The sequence below is a fragment of the Hyperoodon ampullatus genome, assembly GCF_949752795.1.
Source record: "Hyperoodon ampullatus genome assembly, chromosome: X".
Lineage (NCBI taxonomy): Eukaryota > Metazoa > Chordata > Mammalia > Artiodactyla > Ziphiidae > Hyperoodon > Hyperoodon ampullatus.
In genome coordinates this window covers 113995740-114013752 of record NC_136913.1, presented here as the reverse complement: position 1 = coordinate 114013752, position 18013 = coordinate 113995740, and the positions used below count along the sequence as shown (strand labels likewise).

At 38.2% G+C, this 18013-nt stretch overlaps 1 protein-coding gene across 4 annotated transcripts in view; it reads right to left on the bottom strand.

The window, feature by feature from the left end:
* Positions 1–18013, bottom strand: part of STK26 (serine/threonine kinase 26) — a gene marked incomplete at both ends in the record, with an annotated part of 62818 nt that overhangs the window by 15244 nt on the left and 29561 nt on the right. For 3 of the 4 annotated variants that reach the window (XM_079728272.1, XM_079728274.1, XM_079728273.1), the window contains one exon: positions 2880–3110. The exons of the other annotated variant lie outside the window; for it this stretch is intronic. In XM_079728272.1, the coding sequence (XP_079584398.1) occupies positions 2880–3110 (231 nt within the window). The remainder of the gene's footprint in view (positions 1–2879; positions 3111–18013) is intronic. 4 annotated transcript variants of the gene reach the window in all.

The window sequence follows — 18013 nt, the reverse complement described above, 5'->3', positions numbered from 1 at the left end:
GCTCAGTCAAAATGAATACCTAGTACATTTCTGCATGTCTCAAGGAAAGTACTACAACTACATACAGTTTCAGAGAGCATATAATTTTCTCTCAAGTGCAATAAATTTTCCTCCAGCTAACAGTGAGGGCCTTGGTTATGTCCTGTGTTAGGACAACCTGAGAAGAACCTGTATCCTACTTTACTCAATTAACTTGACTCACAAAATCTCCCGTATCATCTGAAATGGAAGGATGGGCCACAACAAGAACATAAGTCGACTGATGATGCAGTTGTCCGATGGTACTTAGAGGATGTAGCCTTGATTTCACTAACTGAACTAAACAGAACCCTGTTATATTTGATGTGATTTTAGTTAAAAAAAAATTAAGCCTGTAAAGTCACACTATGGTTTAATATAAATGGAAAATAAACAAGTGGTCAATTTAAGAAAGTAATTTAAATAAATGGTATTAAAGAGTTATAAAATCATATTTCTTTTTCTCTGTGTATATATATGTATATCCATATAGAGATAATATGTGTGTGTACAAATAATCTAGATACAAATGTAATCAACAGCAGCCATCTGTGAATTTCTACAATTTTATCATGAAGTAACATGTTCTTCAAAGTAGGCTTTCTCATCATGTATTTTAATTAATGACGGGTAAACGAGATAAAAATAATGCAGTTTAATTCTGTAAGAAGACATCTTGGATAACAGTTTTGTATCACTAACTGGCCTGAGAACATTCAACAGTCAAGATTTGGAGAAAACAAACTATCAGTTGGATTTATTAAAAGATTAAGTATTTTTTTGGTGACTGGTACATGTATACTATGAGGAAAATTTTTTAAAATGTGAAATCTTAGGAATAAATAATAAAAACAGAGTTATAATTCATTTTCCATGCGAGGACTGAATATAAATAAAGAAAGGTTGTAAGCAAACAATAAACTCAATACCATGTCAGTACCCATTTTCAATATAATATACAATAGCGCATTTTAAATAGGGCTTCTTTAATATAAGTCAGTCACCAAAACTAGCTTATCTGATACAGGTGCCTAAAAATAGCAAGTGTTCAGATTTGCTCTAGAGTGGGTCTGGAATTACAAGGATTCAATCCAGAAAGAGTAAACCAGAATAAGCAAAACACACACACACATCACCACCACCACCAACAAATTCCCTGGGCTGCCTACAACCACACCTGCTATGGAAATTAGAAGGGAGACTTAAAACCACTGAGATTGAATGACCACCCCCATAGGATTCCTAAAAAGGAATCTGACCCACTAAATAAGCTTTTTAGGGAAGAATATAAAAGCAAAGTGAACCACAAAGAATCAAGTAATTAGGTGTACAGTAAAATAGAGTAATGGCTAACACTTAAAAGTATATTGTATAGGAGCTACCAGCAGTATCACCGCCTCTTGGAAGCCTTTCCTTCATACCATCATGGAAAAAAAGGGTAGAGGTGACCATTTTCTTCTTTATGCTTCATCTGTACCTTGTACACATTCAATCACAAAATCTACACTATTTTAGCGCAATATGAGACTGTGAGCTCTTTAACGGCAGGAGTTGTTCACTTTTACATCTCCATAACCTAGTACCGTGTGTGACACAGAGTGACTGTTTGGCTATTTAGTGATTCATTCTACTATGCATTAATGCCACAGTCACCTAATTCACGTACTATTAGAATAAATTAGGCTCTGTGGGGAATTCCCTGGAAGTTCAGTGGTTAGGACTCTGCGCTTCTCCTGCAGGGGGCCTGGGTTCAATCCCGCAAGTTGCGCAGCGCGACCGAAAAAAAAAAAAAGGTTAGGCTCTGTAAAAAGCCATGGAAATCTATGAATTTCTATATCAGTATTAACTAATATAGTTTATCCTAGGGTATATTTGATCAGCAGAACATAAAAAGACAGCATCAATTTTTGTGCAGGCCAACAGCCTGATGGGTTATAAACACACCCTTTTGGCCTATAGATAGATGGACAAACAAACAAACAAAATACCTTCCCCTTTGTAAGCCCTAAAAATCAAAGATCTAACTAATACTGCCCTCCTTTGAAAAATATCAATATGGGGATACATTTTTTTAATTTTAAGGTAATTTAAACTCTAAGCTAGATTTTTCTAATTATTTATTGTTTTATATTTCAATAGACACAAATCCTGACTCTATAAATATGGAACCCAAGAACTCTGGGTTTTAGTCACCAAAGGGTTTTCTGTGATGCAGTAATAACTCCATCTGCTGGAACTTCAGGTGTCTGCTAATTCCATAATCCTGGAAACTAAAAATCCAACTTTTTGTTTGGTGGGGGGGAACAGATATTAATCTATTTAACTCCATTTCAACAAATATTTATCATGTACTTAAGATGTGCCATGCTCTGTGCTAAGTGATGTGAAAACCAAGACAGGTTGAACTAAACTCCCTGCTGTCAAGAAGCTTACAACCTAGAGGGAGAGGGAGATGTGTAAATAACCACCATAACTCAATGGAATAGTGACATGCTTACACATGCCATCAATTCTGAGGTTGAGACAGACTGGACCATTGAGAATAATGTGTAAAAGCCCAGGAAAGCTCTTTCCAGGCAAAGGATATGTCTCAAGGCTCAGCTGCCTTTCTCTTCCTCCATCAACCCAAAAGTTCAGGTGTGGAAAAATGTTGCAGCTGAGTACTGGGATGCGTTCAGGATACAGCTGCTAAATCTAAAAACAGTCTATTTTGGCACTACAAATGGAGCTGAGTTCTGTCTGGAGGCCAAAGGCTGTCAAATCCTAATTTAAGACATTGCCTTTCAAAAAACAGAATTTAAAAAAAGAAATACTTATAATTAAGATACCTTATGACTTAAATAATCCAGCGTACACATTACCTTTAAATATGATCCATAGTATTTTGTTACATATGAGCTGTCACACTGACTCAAAACAGTTATTTCTTGCTGAATGTCTTCAATTTCATCTTCGGCTTCCTCGAGGTCTATGATTTTAATAGCAACCACTTGCTGGGTACGGTTATCAATACCTTTGAAAACTTCTCCAAAGGAGCCTTTTCCAATGCGTTCTAATTTTGTGAACAGTTCTTCTGGATCGGCTATATTATTCTAAGGGGGGGGGGAGGGGAGAGAAAGAAAGGAAAGAACACAAACATTTTGCATCAAGTTTTTAAATGAAGGAAAATAAATCACATAAGACAATACCACATTAAAAAAAAAAAAAGCATACAAACTCCCTTGACTCTCCGCATGTGCTTTGTTAGAACAACTGTATCCCAAATGGCCAACTAGTCCATATTCTATTGGATCACCCACACTAAGTGGGCTTAGCTGATCCTGCTACCACAATCTCCTAGAGCAAATGTTGTCTCTGGTGCACACCAAAGGGCCAGACTCTTTTTAGAATAAAGCAGCTGAATATACACAATTTGCACATTAATGTAATGGTAGTGATAATGAGAGAATACCTAATCTAAGCTATAGGTAGGTGAGTTGTTAAAATTGTTACATTCCACCAGCAAAATATTACCTTTTAACTCTCCTCTCTCTCCAACTTGGACATCCTAATCACTGCATCTATACTTCTAAACCACCATATAAACAACACAGAGAACAAAAGACCCAAGAATCTACAAGTCCTTTTTTTCTTCTTTACTTGGGATCCTATCTGTATGTAATGTTCTCATCAATGGCTGAAATAAGATTCTATGCTTTTATCATGATTGCAAGTACTCATAAGGAAATGGTAATATGTTGAACTTTCACAACACATCTCACAGTAGGAATCCAGAATAAATCAATATTTTGCTACAACAAAATCTGAATCAAGCATAAGGTTTTAGGTTAACAGATGTATAGGCATGACTTAGATTTATAAATTCACTGCCCTTTCCTGATTCAGAAATATCCTTTATCTAACAGTGTACAATTGTGAATTCAAATTTTACTCCCACAAGATAACCTTTAACCTTACTTAAACTCATATTGCTGAATATATACTACTGATCAAGTAGAAAAAAAGATTTCCAAACCTCACAAAAATGGCATGTTATTAATTTATTATTTTTTATTTATTTTTATTTTTTCATGGGAAGGCGTTTTATTTTAAATATAGCAGTGTATACATGTCAATCTAATTTATACCTAAGTGCTTTATTAGTCCAGACCTAAAACCTTACTTTGAGTTCCTTCAAAATATAGAAGGATGCTATATAATTCTGATGAACTGTCTATATTTAATTTGTTAATTGGACATAGATTATCTGTTCATTTATTACAGTTTAACCTGGTCATCAATTTCAGGGGACAAATTATTGAGATAGCATGTTCCCTTATATCTTTTTATTAGACAAATAGATCATTAAAGTTTATTATTTTTCTGTCAAGTTTGTTGCACCATCATCACCAAATAGACCCAGTAAACTGCCTGCTTTTGAGTAACTTAAAAACTTATGATTGATTTTAAAGAATTTCTCCAATTTTTCTTTTTTCAACCAGCCTAAATGACAGTTCGCACATGACCTGCTAAATTTATAAGCTTCCCCATTCTCCTTGATTGGATTTTTTCTATTTCTAAAAGACACTTTCCATGTATGCCATAGTTTCTTTGATATGGCAAGCTACTTGCTATACCCACCCACCTCTAGTATTCACATGGGACAAATACATCTTCAGCTGCCCATATGAGCTTTTAAAAATAGTTTAGGCTTCGTAGGTTGCAGATGTTTCTTTAATGCTAACATTTTGTTATAATACCTTCTCCAAAACTTGCGTACCATCGTTATTGATTTACTTGGTGCTTAATTTCTTACCAAGACATTGTGATTAGTATCACATAGTATAATAGCTAACCCACAAGTTACCTCTTCCTACTTTTGGTGATGGTTCTTGTCTTTCTAGTACCTTGCAGCAAAATACTCACCAAATAGCTCAGTGATAGGTTCACCATCCTATAACTTCCTAAATTCAGTGAATTTGGAAAAATAAAAAGAGCAAATCTTTCCGTTTTTCTGACGTAACTACAAAATAATCTAAAAGTTATAAATATACCATTGATTAAAAAGTAGAGGGCTTCCCTGGTGGCGCAGTGGTTGAGAGTCTGCCTGCCGATGCAGGGGACACGGGTTCGTGCCCCGGTCCGGGAAGATCCCACATGCCGCAGAGCGGCTGGGCCAGTGAGCCATGGCCCCTGAGCCTGCGCATCCGGAGCCTGTGCTCCGCAACGGGAGAGGCCACGGCAGTGAGAGGCCCGCATACCGCCAAAAAAAAAAAGTAGATAGTATTGAATATATACTTTCTGATAACACATTCTGGACTAGGAGGTATATTAACTCTATGATGAGATTTTTTGTTGTTGTTGGAAGAAACAAAGATTAAATCCTAATCTTCTTAATTCGTGTTTTAAAAGGATTTGACTGAAACAATCAACCCTAGGGAGAACACAGCTGTTCTTGATTTCTATAATAAATGGGTCCCTGAAAGTATGTAAATCAAAGATTTAAAAATCAAGTCACATTTTGAATTTTAAACATGCTCTGAAGTGAATCCTAACTCATCAATAAATATAATTTAAGATTTTCAATCAAGGAATACCAAGTTGGAAAAAGAGAAAGATCTCTCATTTACACAACATTTGCACTTCCCAATCTTTTATTTTGGGACTAAAACTTCTCATGCAAAACCCCAATTTTCGGAGTGGAGGGAACCTTGAAAACAAGTTTTCATTAGTATAACCTCATCTCCCTGACTTCCTGAATCTGGGATAGATAATACCTAAGTTCTAACTCCCCATTCACCACGTCGCCAGCTTCTTAAACAAAGTAAGACATACTTCCTTTTGGTTTTTCATGCAAGGGCAAAAGTCAAGTAAATAAATGGTAAACACTCCAAGCAATGCAATTTAAAAACCACCTTTATAAAGATGCTGGCTTGCCCTATCATTCACATTCACTCTTCTTTAGAGCCTCTAAGAAAATCAAGTCAGCTCCCTCTCAACACAAATCAAATAGTCTCTTAAGAATATTAAAATTTCTAAATCTTTCTATCTCTATTGCAAAATTAGTTCACTGCTATATCTGTGTTTGCATTGCCTTCTTAAAGCCATAGCCCAGGAAGGAGCTCTATGTTCTGTAGCAGCAAAAAGGATGAATGGCTAAATTAATGTCACATTGCTTTACAACTAATGGTAGATGACTATACACGTTGCACAAAAATGCATCTGTGAAAATGAAAACCTCAGAGATCCATCTCAGGACATTCTCATTATTCCTTGACCTTCATCACCTGTCCTTAGCTTGGATTTGGCCTCTTCAGCTATAGGTACATTGTAACAAATTTAAGTCTTAGACAGTATCATCGCCACTAAAACAGCAAAGATAACAACAACCGTTTAGTATGGAAATACTCTGAGGAGTCCAAAGGGGAAAAATGTAGGATGATCATCTTACTTGTCTCCTGTGGAAAGTCAGGGGAGGATGGGAGGGAGATCAAGATGGCAGAGTAGGAGGATGCTGAGCTCACCTCCTTCCACGAACACATCAAAATATATCTTACATATGAAGCAACTCCTGCTGAAAACAACCTGGAGCCTGACATAAAGGCTCTTCTACAACCAAGGCTATAAAGAAAGAGTTGCATAGAGTTGGGCAGGAAGGGAGGAAAAGCGATCTAGTTGGGGCAAGTGCCCAAGTAGGGGACACACAAGAGGCAGGGGATATCACAGCCTCAAGGATCCTCCGTGGGTAGTGATGGGTTCAAGCCACATGTTGGGCCTGACTCTGGGAAGACGAGTCCCCTTAGCTGGTTTGAAAACCAGTGGGACTTACCAGAGGGCTGTAAGAAATCGACACTCCACTCATGAAGAGCATGCACACACTTGCTTACTCCCAGCGAACAAGGTGGAGGAAACAGACTGAAAACTACCTGGAGCTCTGGCTGGTTTCCCACAACTGCCACAGCCTTCTCCTCAGCCTGCACCGGGTGCCCACTACAGTCTCTTTTGCGCTGGTGCAGCTCTCCACTGCCACAAAGGCTGATGCTGCCAAGGAGAGTGTTCACACTTAGAGAGAATGGAGCTGCCTCAGACCCAACCCTGCCTCTGAACAAGGGGAAGGCAGTCATTACCAGCATGCACATGAGGAAGCAGCAGATTGAAAATTGCCTGGGGTTCGGACTAACTTGCTGGGACTGTCCCAGCACTTACCCTGGCCTGTCCCGCAGGTCCCCTCTAGTACCTGTTGCTCCAGTGCTGCTCTCCACTAGGGCAGAGGTGCCACTGCCAGGGGGGTGGTGCACACACTTAGAGGGAAAGGAACCAGCTCGGACCTGACCTTCAGGGCTTCTGCTCCAGTACCTTGGGCACCAACTCTGCCTCCAGTGAGGCAGTGATGGCCACTGAGCATAGAAGAAGCCCTGGCTCTGGCTCTAGCCCTTCCATCTCCAGCACCACCTTCTACCAAGCTGATAGCTGCCATCACACCCTGGGGGAAGATGTGACTCTTGCTCACGTCATATCTGGCTCTCCTACCATAGCCACTGGGCACACGTAGACTGCATAGGGATGCTCCCACAGAAGCGTCAGATAGGTAACTCACCTAACTTCATAGAGACAGAGAAAGTTAAACAAAATGAGAAGACAGAAGAATATGTTTCAAATGAAAGAACAAGAAAAAAAACCCTGAAAAAAGTCCTAATGAAACAGAGATAATTAATTTACCAGAGAAAGAGTTCGAAGCTTTAGTAATAAGAATACTAGCTGAACTTGGGGAAAGAATAGATGAACACAGTGAGAATTTTAGCTAGTAACTAGAAAGTATAAAAACAAACCAGTCAGAACTGAAGAATACAATAACTGAAATGAAAAATACACTAGAGGGAATTAATAGAAGATTAGGTGATACAGAAGAATGCCTAAGTGATCTGGAAGATAAAAGAATGTAAATCATGCAATCAAAAGAGCAAAAATAAAAACACATTTTGGAAAATGAGGCTAGTTTAAGGGGCTTATGAGACAACATCAAGCATACTAACATTTGTACTGTAGGGGTCCCAGAAGGAGGAGAGAGAGAGAGAAAGGGGTAGAAAATGTACTTGATGAAATTATGGATGAAAAATTCCTGAAGCTGAAGAAGGAAATAGATTTCCGGGTACAGGAAACACAGAGAGTCCTAAACAAGATGAACCCCAGGAGAGCCAGACCAAGACATATCAGACTTAAAATGGTGAAAGTTAAAGATAAAGAGAGAATTCTAAAGTGAGCAAGAGAAAAATAAAGAGTCACATATAACAGAACCCCCATAAGCCTATCAGCTGATTTTTCTGCAGAAATTTTGCAGGCCATAAGGGAGTAGCATGATATATTTAAAGTGCTGAAAGGGAAAAATCTACAACCTAGGATACACTACCAAGAAAGGCTATCATTCAGAATTGAAGGAGAGATAAAGCACTACTCAGACAACCAAAAACTAAAAGAGTTCATCAATAGTAAACTGACCTTAGATGAAGTGTTAAAGGGTTTTCTTTAAATGGAAAAGAAAAGGCTACAAGAAGTAAGAGTTTATAGGAAAGGAAAAATCCCACTAGTAAAGGAAAATATATAGTAAAGGATGTAGACCAATCACTTAAGTAAACTAGTATGGTTTGTGAACACCTAGAAGGGTGGAATAGGGAGGGTGGGAGGGAGGAAGATGCAAGAGGGAAGAGATATGGGAACATATGTATATGTATAACTGATTCACCTTGTTATAAAGCAGAAACTAACAACAACAACAAAAGAAATGAACTATCAAGCCATGAAAACACATAGAGGAATCTTAAATGCATATTATTAAGTGAAAGAAGCCAATCTGAAAAAGCTACATACTATATGATTCCAACTATATGACATTCTGAAAAAAGACAAGCTGTGAAGACAGTAACATAATCAGTGTTTGCCAGAGGTTAGGTAGGAGGGAGGGATGAATAGCTGGAGCACAGAGGACTTTTAGGGCAGCTGAACTATTCCACATGATACTACAATGGTAGATACAAGTCATACATTTGTCAAAACCCATAGAATGTACAATACCAAAGGTGAACCCTAATGTAAACTGTGGACTTTGGGTACTAATGATATATCACTGTAGATTCATCAATTAACAAATGTACCCCTTTGGGGCAGGATGTTGATAACGGGGGGAGGTACTGTGCATGTGTGGGCATGGGGGTATAGGAGAACGCTCTGTACTTTCTGTTCAATTTTGCTGTGAACCTACAATTGCTCTAAAAAAATAAAGTTTATTAATTAAAAAATGACAACAATTGTAAAATCAAGTACAATGATACAAAGGTTAGAGACAAACATGAAGATGTAAAATATGTCATCAAAAACACACAATGTTGGGGAGAGGAGTAAAAAATGTAGATCTTTAAAATGTGGTTGAACTTAAATGACTACCAGTTTAAAACAAGTAGATATAGTTATAGGTCAACATATAGGAAACTGATGGTAAGCACAAATCAAAAACCACGATAGATAAAAAAAAAAAAACGAAAAAGAAAGGAACACACACATACCATTTAAGAAAAATCTACAAACCACAAGGGAAGAAAGAGAAGAAGAAATGAACAAAGAAGTACAAAAATAACCAGAAAACAAGTAATAAAATGGCAATAAGTAGATAGCTATCAATACTTACTTTAAATGTCAATGGACTAAATGCTCCAATCAAGAGACATAGGGTACCTACTGTATAGCACAGGGAACTCTTCTCAATACTCTCTAAAGACCTATATGGGGAAAGAATCTAAAAAAGAGTGGATCTATGTTTACGTATAACTGATCCACTTTACTGTACAGCAGAAACTAACACAACATTGTAAATCAACTATACTCCAATAAAAGCAAAACAAAACAAAACAAAAGACATAGGGTGGTTAATTGGATAAAATAACAAGACCTAAAAATATGCTGTACAAGACACTCACTTCAGAGCTAAAGACACACAGACTGAAAGTGAGAGGATAGAGAAAGATATTTCATCCAAATGGAAATGACAAGAAAGCAGGGGTAGCAATACTCATATCAGACAAATAGACTTTAAACCAAAGGCTACAACAAAAGACAAAAAAAAGGGCATTATATAATGATAAATGGATCAATACAAGAGGAGGATATTAAATTCATTAACATGTATGTACACAATACAGGAGAATGTAAATATGTAAGGCAAATATTAACAAACTTAAAAGGAGAAATTGACAATAATACAACAATAGTAGGGAACTTTTAATACCCCACTTACATCAATGGACAGACAACCAAGACAAAAAATCAATAAGGTAACAATGGTCTTAAATGACACAATAGACAAGTTGGACTTAATAGATATTGACTTACATGACATTCCATCCCAAAAGAGCAAAATACACATTCTTTTCAAGTGCACATGAAACGTTCTCCAGGATAGATCACATGCTAGGCCACAAAACAAATTTCTCAACAAATTTAAGAGACTAGAAATTAGATTAAGCATTTTTTCCAACCACAATGGTATGAAACTAGGAATCAATTACAAAAGAAAAATGGGGAAAACACAAACAAGTGGAGACTAAACAATATGCTACTAAAAGACCAATGGGTCAATGAAGAAATCAAAGAGAAAATGATAAAATACCTCAAGACAAATGAAAGTGGAAACACAACTTTCAAAAATCTATGGGAAGCAGGGGAGACCTTCAAGATGGCAGAAGAGTAAGACGTGGAGATCACTTTCCTCCCCACAAATACATCACAAATACATCTACATGTGGAACAACTCCTACAAAACACCTACTGAACGCTGGCAGAAGACCTCAGACTTCCCAAAAGGCAAGAAACTCCCCACGTACCTGGGGAGGTCAAAAGAAAAAAAGAAAAAACAGAGACAAAACAATAGGGACAGGACCTACACCTCTGGGAGGGAGCAGTGAAGGAGGAAAAGTTTCCACACACCAGGAAGCCCCTTACTGGCAGAGATGGGGGTGGCGGGGTGGAAGCTCCAAAGCCAAGGAGGAGAAAACAGCAACAGGGGTGCAGAGGGCAAAGTGGAGAGATTCCAGCACAGAGGATCAGTGCCAACCAGCACTCACCAGCCCGAGAGGCTTTGTCTGCTCAACCACCAAGATGGGTGGGGCTTGGGACCTGAGGCTCCAGCTTCTTCAGAGGTCAGCTCCCAGGGAGAGGACTCGGGTTGGCTGCATGAACACAGCCTGAAGGGGGCTAGTGCACCACACCTAGCTGGGAGGGAGTTGGGGAAAAAGTCTGGACCTGCCTAAGAGGCAAGAGACCATTGTTTCGGGGTGCATGAGGAGAGGGGATTCAGAGCACTGCCTCAACAGGCTCCAGAGAGGGACACAAGCTGCGGCTATGAGCGCGGACCCCAGAGATAGGCATGAAATGCTAAGGCTGCTGCTGCAGCCACCAAGAAGCCTGTGTGCAAGCACAGGTCACTATCTACACCTCCCCTCCTGGGAGCCTGTGCAGCCTGCCACTGCCAGGGTCCCGTGATCCAGGGACAACTTCCCCGGGGAACACATGGCATGCCTCAGGTTGTTGCAACATCATGCTGGCCTCTGCCACCACAGGCTCGCCCCACATGCCGTACCCCATCTTTCCCCCAGTCTGAGTGAGCCAGAGCATCCTAATCAACTGCTACTTTAACCCCGTTCTGTCTGGGCAGGGAACAGACGCCCTCAGGTGACCTACATGCAGAGGTGGAGCCAATCCAAAGCTGAACCCCAGGAGCTGTGCAAACAAAGAAGAGAAAGGGAAATTTCTCCCAGCAGCCTCAGGAGCATCAGATTAAATCTACACATTCAACTTGATGTACCCTGCATCTGTGGAATACCTGAATAGACAACAAATCAAACCAAATTTGAGGCAGTGGATGTAGGGAGCAATGATATATACATATGTTTTTTTCCTTTTACTCTTTCTGTGAGTATGAGTATGTTTCCTTGTGTGATTTTGTCTGTATAGCTTTGCTTTTACAATTTGTTCTAGGGTTATGTCTGTCTGTTTTTTATGTTTGCTTGGTTGCTTTTTTCTTTTTCTAATAACTTTTTACAATTTTTATTTTAAATAATTATTTTTTAATTTAAAAACTTTATTTTCTTTTTCTCTTTCTTTTTTTCTCCCTTTTCTTCTGAGCCATGTGGCTGACAGGGTCTTCGTGCTCTGGCTGGGTGTCAGGCCTGTCCCTCTGAGGTAGGAGAGCCAACTTCAGAACATTGGATCACCAGAGACGTCACGGCTCCACATAATATCAAACGGTGAAAGTTCTCCCAGAGGTCTCCATCTCAACACTAAGACCCAGCTCCACTCAACAACCAGCAAGCTACAGTACTGGACACCCTATGCAAAACAACTAGCAAGAGAGGAAGACAACCCCACCCAATAGCAGAGAGGCTGCCTAAAATAATAATAAGGTCACAGACACCCCAAAACACACCACTGGACACTGTCCTGCCCACCAGAAAGACAAGATCCAAACTCATCCACCAGAATATAGGGACTAGTCCCCTCCACCACAAAGCCTACACTTAGCCACTGGGGGCAGACACCAAAAGGAATGGAAACTACGAATCTGCAGCCTGCAAAAAGGACACCCCAAACACAGTAAGTTAAGCAAAATGAGAAGACAGAGAAACACACAGTAGATGAAGGAGCAACGTAAAAACCCACCAGACCAAACAAATGAAGAGGAAATAGGCAGCCTACCTGAAAAAGAATTCAGAGTAATGATACTAAAGATGATCCAAATGCTTGGAAATAGAATGGAGAAAATACAAGAAACGTTTAACAAGGACCTAGAAGAACTAAAGAGCAAACAAACAATGATGAACAACACAATACATGAAATTAAAAATTCTCTAGAAGGAATCAACAGCAGAATAACTGAGGCAGAAGAACGGCTAAGTGATCTGGAAGATAAAACAGTGGAAACAACTGCTGCAGAGCAAAATAAAGAAAAAAGAATGAAAAGAATTGAGGACTGGCTCAGAGACCTCTAGGACAACATTAAACACACCAACATTGGAATTATAGGGGTCCCAGAAGAAAAAGAGAAGAAGAAAGGGACTGAGAAAATATTTGAAGAGACTAGAGTTGAAAACTTCCCTAATATGGGAAAGGAAATACTTAATCAAGTCCAGGAAGTACAGAGAGTCCCATACAGGAAAAATCCAAGGAGAAATACCAAGACACATATTAATCAAACTATCAAAAATTAAATACAAAGAAAAAATATTGAAAGCAGCAAGGGAAAAACAATGAACAACATACAAGGAAATACCCAAAAGGTTAACAGCTGATCTTTCAGCAGAAACTCTGCAAGCCAGAAGGTAGTGGTAGGACATATATAAAGTGATAAAAGGGAAAAACCTAAAACCAAGAATACTCTAACCAGCAAGGATCTCATTCAGATTCAACAGAGAAATTAAAAGCTTTACAGACAAGCAAAAGCTAAGAGAATTCAGCACCACCAAACCAGCTCTACAGCAAATGCTAAAGGAATTTCTCTAGGCAAGAAACACAAGAGAAGGAAAAGACCTACAATAACAAACCCAAAACAATTAAGAAAATGGTAATAAGAACATACATATCAATAATTACCTTAAATGTAAATGGATTAAATGCTCCAACCAAAAGATACAGACTGGCTGAATGGATACAAAAACAAGACCCGTATATATGCTGTCTACAAGAGACCCACTTCAGACCTAGGGACACATACAGACTGAAAGTGAGGGGATGGAAAAAGATATTCCATGCAAGTGGAAATCAAACGAAAGCTGGAGTAGCAATTCTCATATCAGACAAAATAGACTTTAAAATAAAGACTACTACAAGAGACAAAGAAGGACACAACATAATGATGAAGGGATCAGTCCAAGAAGAAGTTTTAATAATTGTAAATATTTATGCACCCAACATAGGAGCACCTCAATACGTAAGGCAAATGCTAACAGCCATAAAAGGGGAAGTTGACAGTAACACACTCATAGTAGGGGATGTTAACACCCCACATTCACCAATGGACAGATCATCCAAAATGAAAATAAATAAGGAAACACAAGCTTTAAATGATACACTAAACAACATGGACTTAACTGATATTTATAGGACATTCCATCCAAAAACAACAAAATATACTTTCTTCTCAAGGGCTCATGGAACATTCTCCAGGATAGATCATATCTTGGGTAACAAATCAAGCCTTGGTAAATTGAGGAAAATTGAAATCGTATCAAGTATCTTTTCTGACCACAATGCTATGAGACTACAATCAATCACAGGAAAAATTCTGTAAAAAATACACACACATGGAGGATAAACAATAAACTACCAAGTAACCAAGATATCACTGAAGAAATCAAAGAGGAAATCAAAAACTACAAGAAACAAATGACCATGAAAACACAATGATCCAAAACCTATGGGATGCATCAAAAGCAGTTCTAAGAGGGAAGTTTATAGTAATACAATCCTACCTCAAGAAACAAGAAACATCTCAAATAAACAACCTTACCTTATACCTAAAGGAATTAGAAAAAGGAGAACCAAAAAAAACCCAAAGGTAGCAGAAGGAAAAAAAATCATAAAGATCAGATCAGAAATAAATGAAAAAGAAATGAAGGAAATGATAGCAAAGATCAATAAAACTAAAAACTGGTTCTGTGAGAAGAGGAACAAAATTGACAAACCGTTAGCCAGACTCATCAAGGAAAAAAGGGAGAAGACTCAAATCAATAGAATTAGAAATGAAAAAGGAGAAGTAACAACTGACACTGCAGAAATACAAAGGATCAAGAGAGATTACTACAAGCAACTATATGCCTATAAATTGGACAACCTGGAAGAAATGGACAAATTCTTAGAAAATCACAACCTTCTCAGACTGAATGAGGAAGAAACAGAAAATATAAACAGACCAGTCACAAGCACTGAAATTGACACTGTGATAAAAAATTTTCCAACAAACAAAATCCCAGGACCAGATGGCTTCACAGGTGAATTCTGCCAAACATTTAGAGAAGAGCAAACACCCATCCTTCTCAAACTCTTCCACAATACAGCAGAGGGAGGAACACTCCCGAACTCATTCAAGGAGGCCACTATCACCCTGATACCAAAACCAGACAAAGATGTCACAAAGAAAGAAAACTATTGGCCAATATCACTGATGACCATAAATGCAAAAATCCTCAACAAAATACTAGAAAACAGAATCCAACAGCACACTAAAAGGATCATACACTATGATCAAGTGGGGTTTATCCCAGGAATGCAAGGATTCTTCAATATACGCAAATCAATCAACGTGATACACCATATTAACAAATTGAAGGAGAAAAACCATATGATCATCTCAATAGATGCAGAGAAAGCTTTTCACAAAATTCAACACCCATTAATGATTAAAAAAAAAAACCTCCAGAAAGTAGGCATAGAGGGAACTTTCTTCAACATAATAAAGGCCATATATGACAAACCCACAGCAAACATCATCCTGAATGGTGAAAAGCTGAAACCATTTCCACTAAGATCAGGAATAAGACAAAGTTGCCCACTCTCACCACTATTATTCAACATAGTTTTGGAATTTTAGCCACAGCAATCAGAGAAGAAAAAGAAATAAAAGGAATCCAAATCGGAAAAGAAGAAGTAAAGCTGTCACTGTTTGCAGATGACATGCTACTATACATAGAGAATCCTAAAGATGCTACCAGAAAACTACTAGAGCTAATCAATGAATTTGGTAAAGTAGCAGGATACAAAATTAATGAACAGAAATCTCTTGCATTCCTATACACTAATGATGAAAAATCTGAAAGAGAAATTAAGGAAACACTCCCATATGGCACTGCAACAAAAAGAATAAAATACCTAGGAATAAACCTACCTAAGGAGACAAAAGACCTGTATGCAGAAAAGTATAAGACACTGATGAAAGAAATTAGATGATACACACAGATGGAGAGATATACCATGACCTTGGATTGGAAGAATCAAAATTGTGAAAATGACTACGACCCAAAGCAATCTACAGATTCAATGCAATCCCTGTCAAACTACCACTGGCATTTTTCACAGAACTAGAACAAAAAATTTCACAATTTGTATGGAAACACAAAAGACCCCGAATAGCCAAAGCAATCTTGAGAACGAAAAATGGAGCTGGAGGAATCAGGCTTCCGGACTTCAGACTCTCCTACAAAACTACAATAATCAGGACAGTATGGTACTGTCACAAAAATAGAAATATAGATCAATGGAACAGGATCGAAAGCCCAGAGATAAACCCACGCACATATGGTCACCTTATCTTTGATAAAGGAGGCAAGAATATACAATGGAGAAAAGGCAGCCTCTTCAATAAGTGGTACTGGGAAAACTGGACAGCTACATGTAAAAGAATGAAATTAGAACACTCCCTAACACCATACACAAATATAAACTCAAAATGGATTAAAGACCTGTATGTAAGGCTGGACACCATCAAACTCTTAGAGGAAAACATAGGCAGAACACTCTATGACATAAGTCACAGCAAGACCTTTTTGATCCACCTCCTAGAGAAATGGAAATAAAAACAAAAATAAACAAATGGGAGTTAATGAAGCTTAAAAGCTTTTGCACAGCAAAGGAGACCATAAACAAGATGAAAAGACTACCCTCAGAATGGGAGAAAATATTTGCAAAGAAGCAACTGACAAAGGATTAATCTCCAAAACATACAAGCAACTCATGCAGCTCAATATCAAAAAAACAAACAACCCAATCCAAAAATCAGCAGAGGACCGAAATAGACATTTCTCCAAAGAAGATATACAGATTGCCAAAAAACACATGAAAGAATGCGCAACATCATTAATCATTAGAGAAATGCAAATCAAAACTACGATGAGATATCATCTCACACAGGTCAGAATGGCCATCATCAAAAAATTTACAAACAATAAATGCTGGAGAAGGTGTGGAGAAAAGGGAATCCTCTTGCACTGTTGGTGGGAGTGTAAATTGATATAGCCACTATGGAGAACAGTATGGAGGTTCCTTAAAAACTACAAATAGAACTACCATACACCCAGCAATCCCACTACTAGGCATATACCCTGAGAAAACCGTAATTCAAAAAGAGTCATGTACCAAAATGTTCATTGCAGCTCTATTTACAATAGCCAGGACATGGAAGAAACCTAAGTGTCCACTGACAGATGAATGGATAAAGAAGATGTGGCACATATATACAATGGATTATTACTCAGACATAAAAAGAAATGAAATTTAGTTATTTGTAGTGAGGTGGATGGACTTAGAGTGTGTCATATTGAGTGAAGTAAGTGAGAAAGAGAAAAACAAATTCTGTATGCTAACACATATATATGGAATCTAAAAACAAAAATGGTTCTGAAGAACCTAGGGGCAGGAAAGGAATAAAGATGCAGACCTAGAGAATGGACTTGAGGACACGTGGAGGGGGACGTGTAAGCATGGCTGAAGTGAGAGGGTGGCATGTACTTATATATACTACCAAATGTAAAGTAGATAGATAGTGGTAAGCAGCCACATAGCACAGGGAGGTCAGCTCAGTTCTTTGTGACCACCTAGTGGGGTGGGATAGGGAGGGTGGGAGGGAGATGCAAGAGGAAGGAGAATGGGGATATATGTATATGTATAGCTAATTCACTTTGTTATAAAGCAGAAACTAACACACTATTGTAAAGCAATTATACTCCAATAAAGATGTTAAAAAAATCTATTGGAAGCAGCAAATGCAGTTCTAAGAGGCAAGTTTATAGTGACAAAGGCCTTCCTCAAGAAAAAAAAATCTCCTACAGCCTAACCTACAATCTAAAGGAATAGAAATAGAACAAACAAACCTGAACATCAGCAGAAAAAAGGAAATAATAAAGATCATAGAAGAAATACATAAAATAGAGCCTAAGTAACAATGGAAAAAAATAAATGAAACCAAGTCTTGCTGTTTTGA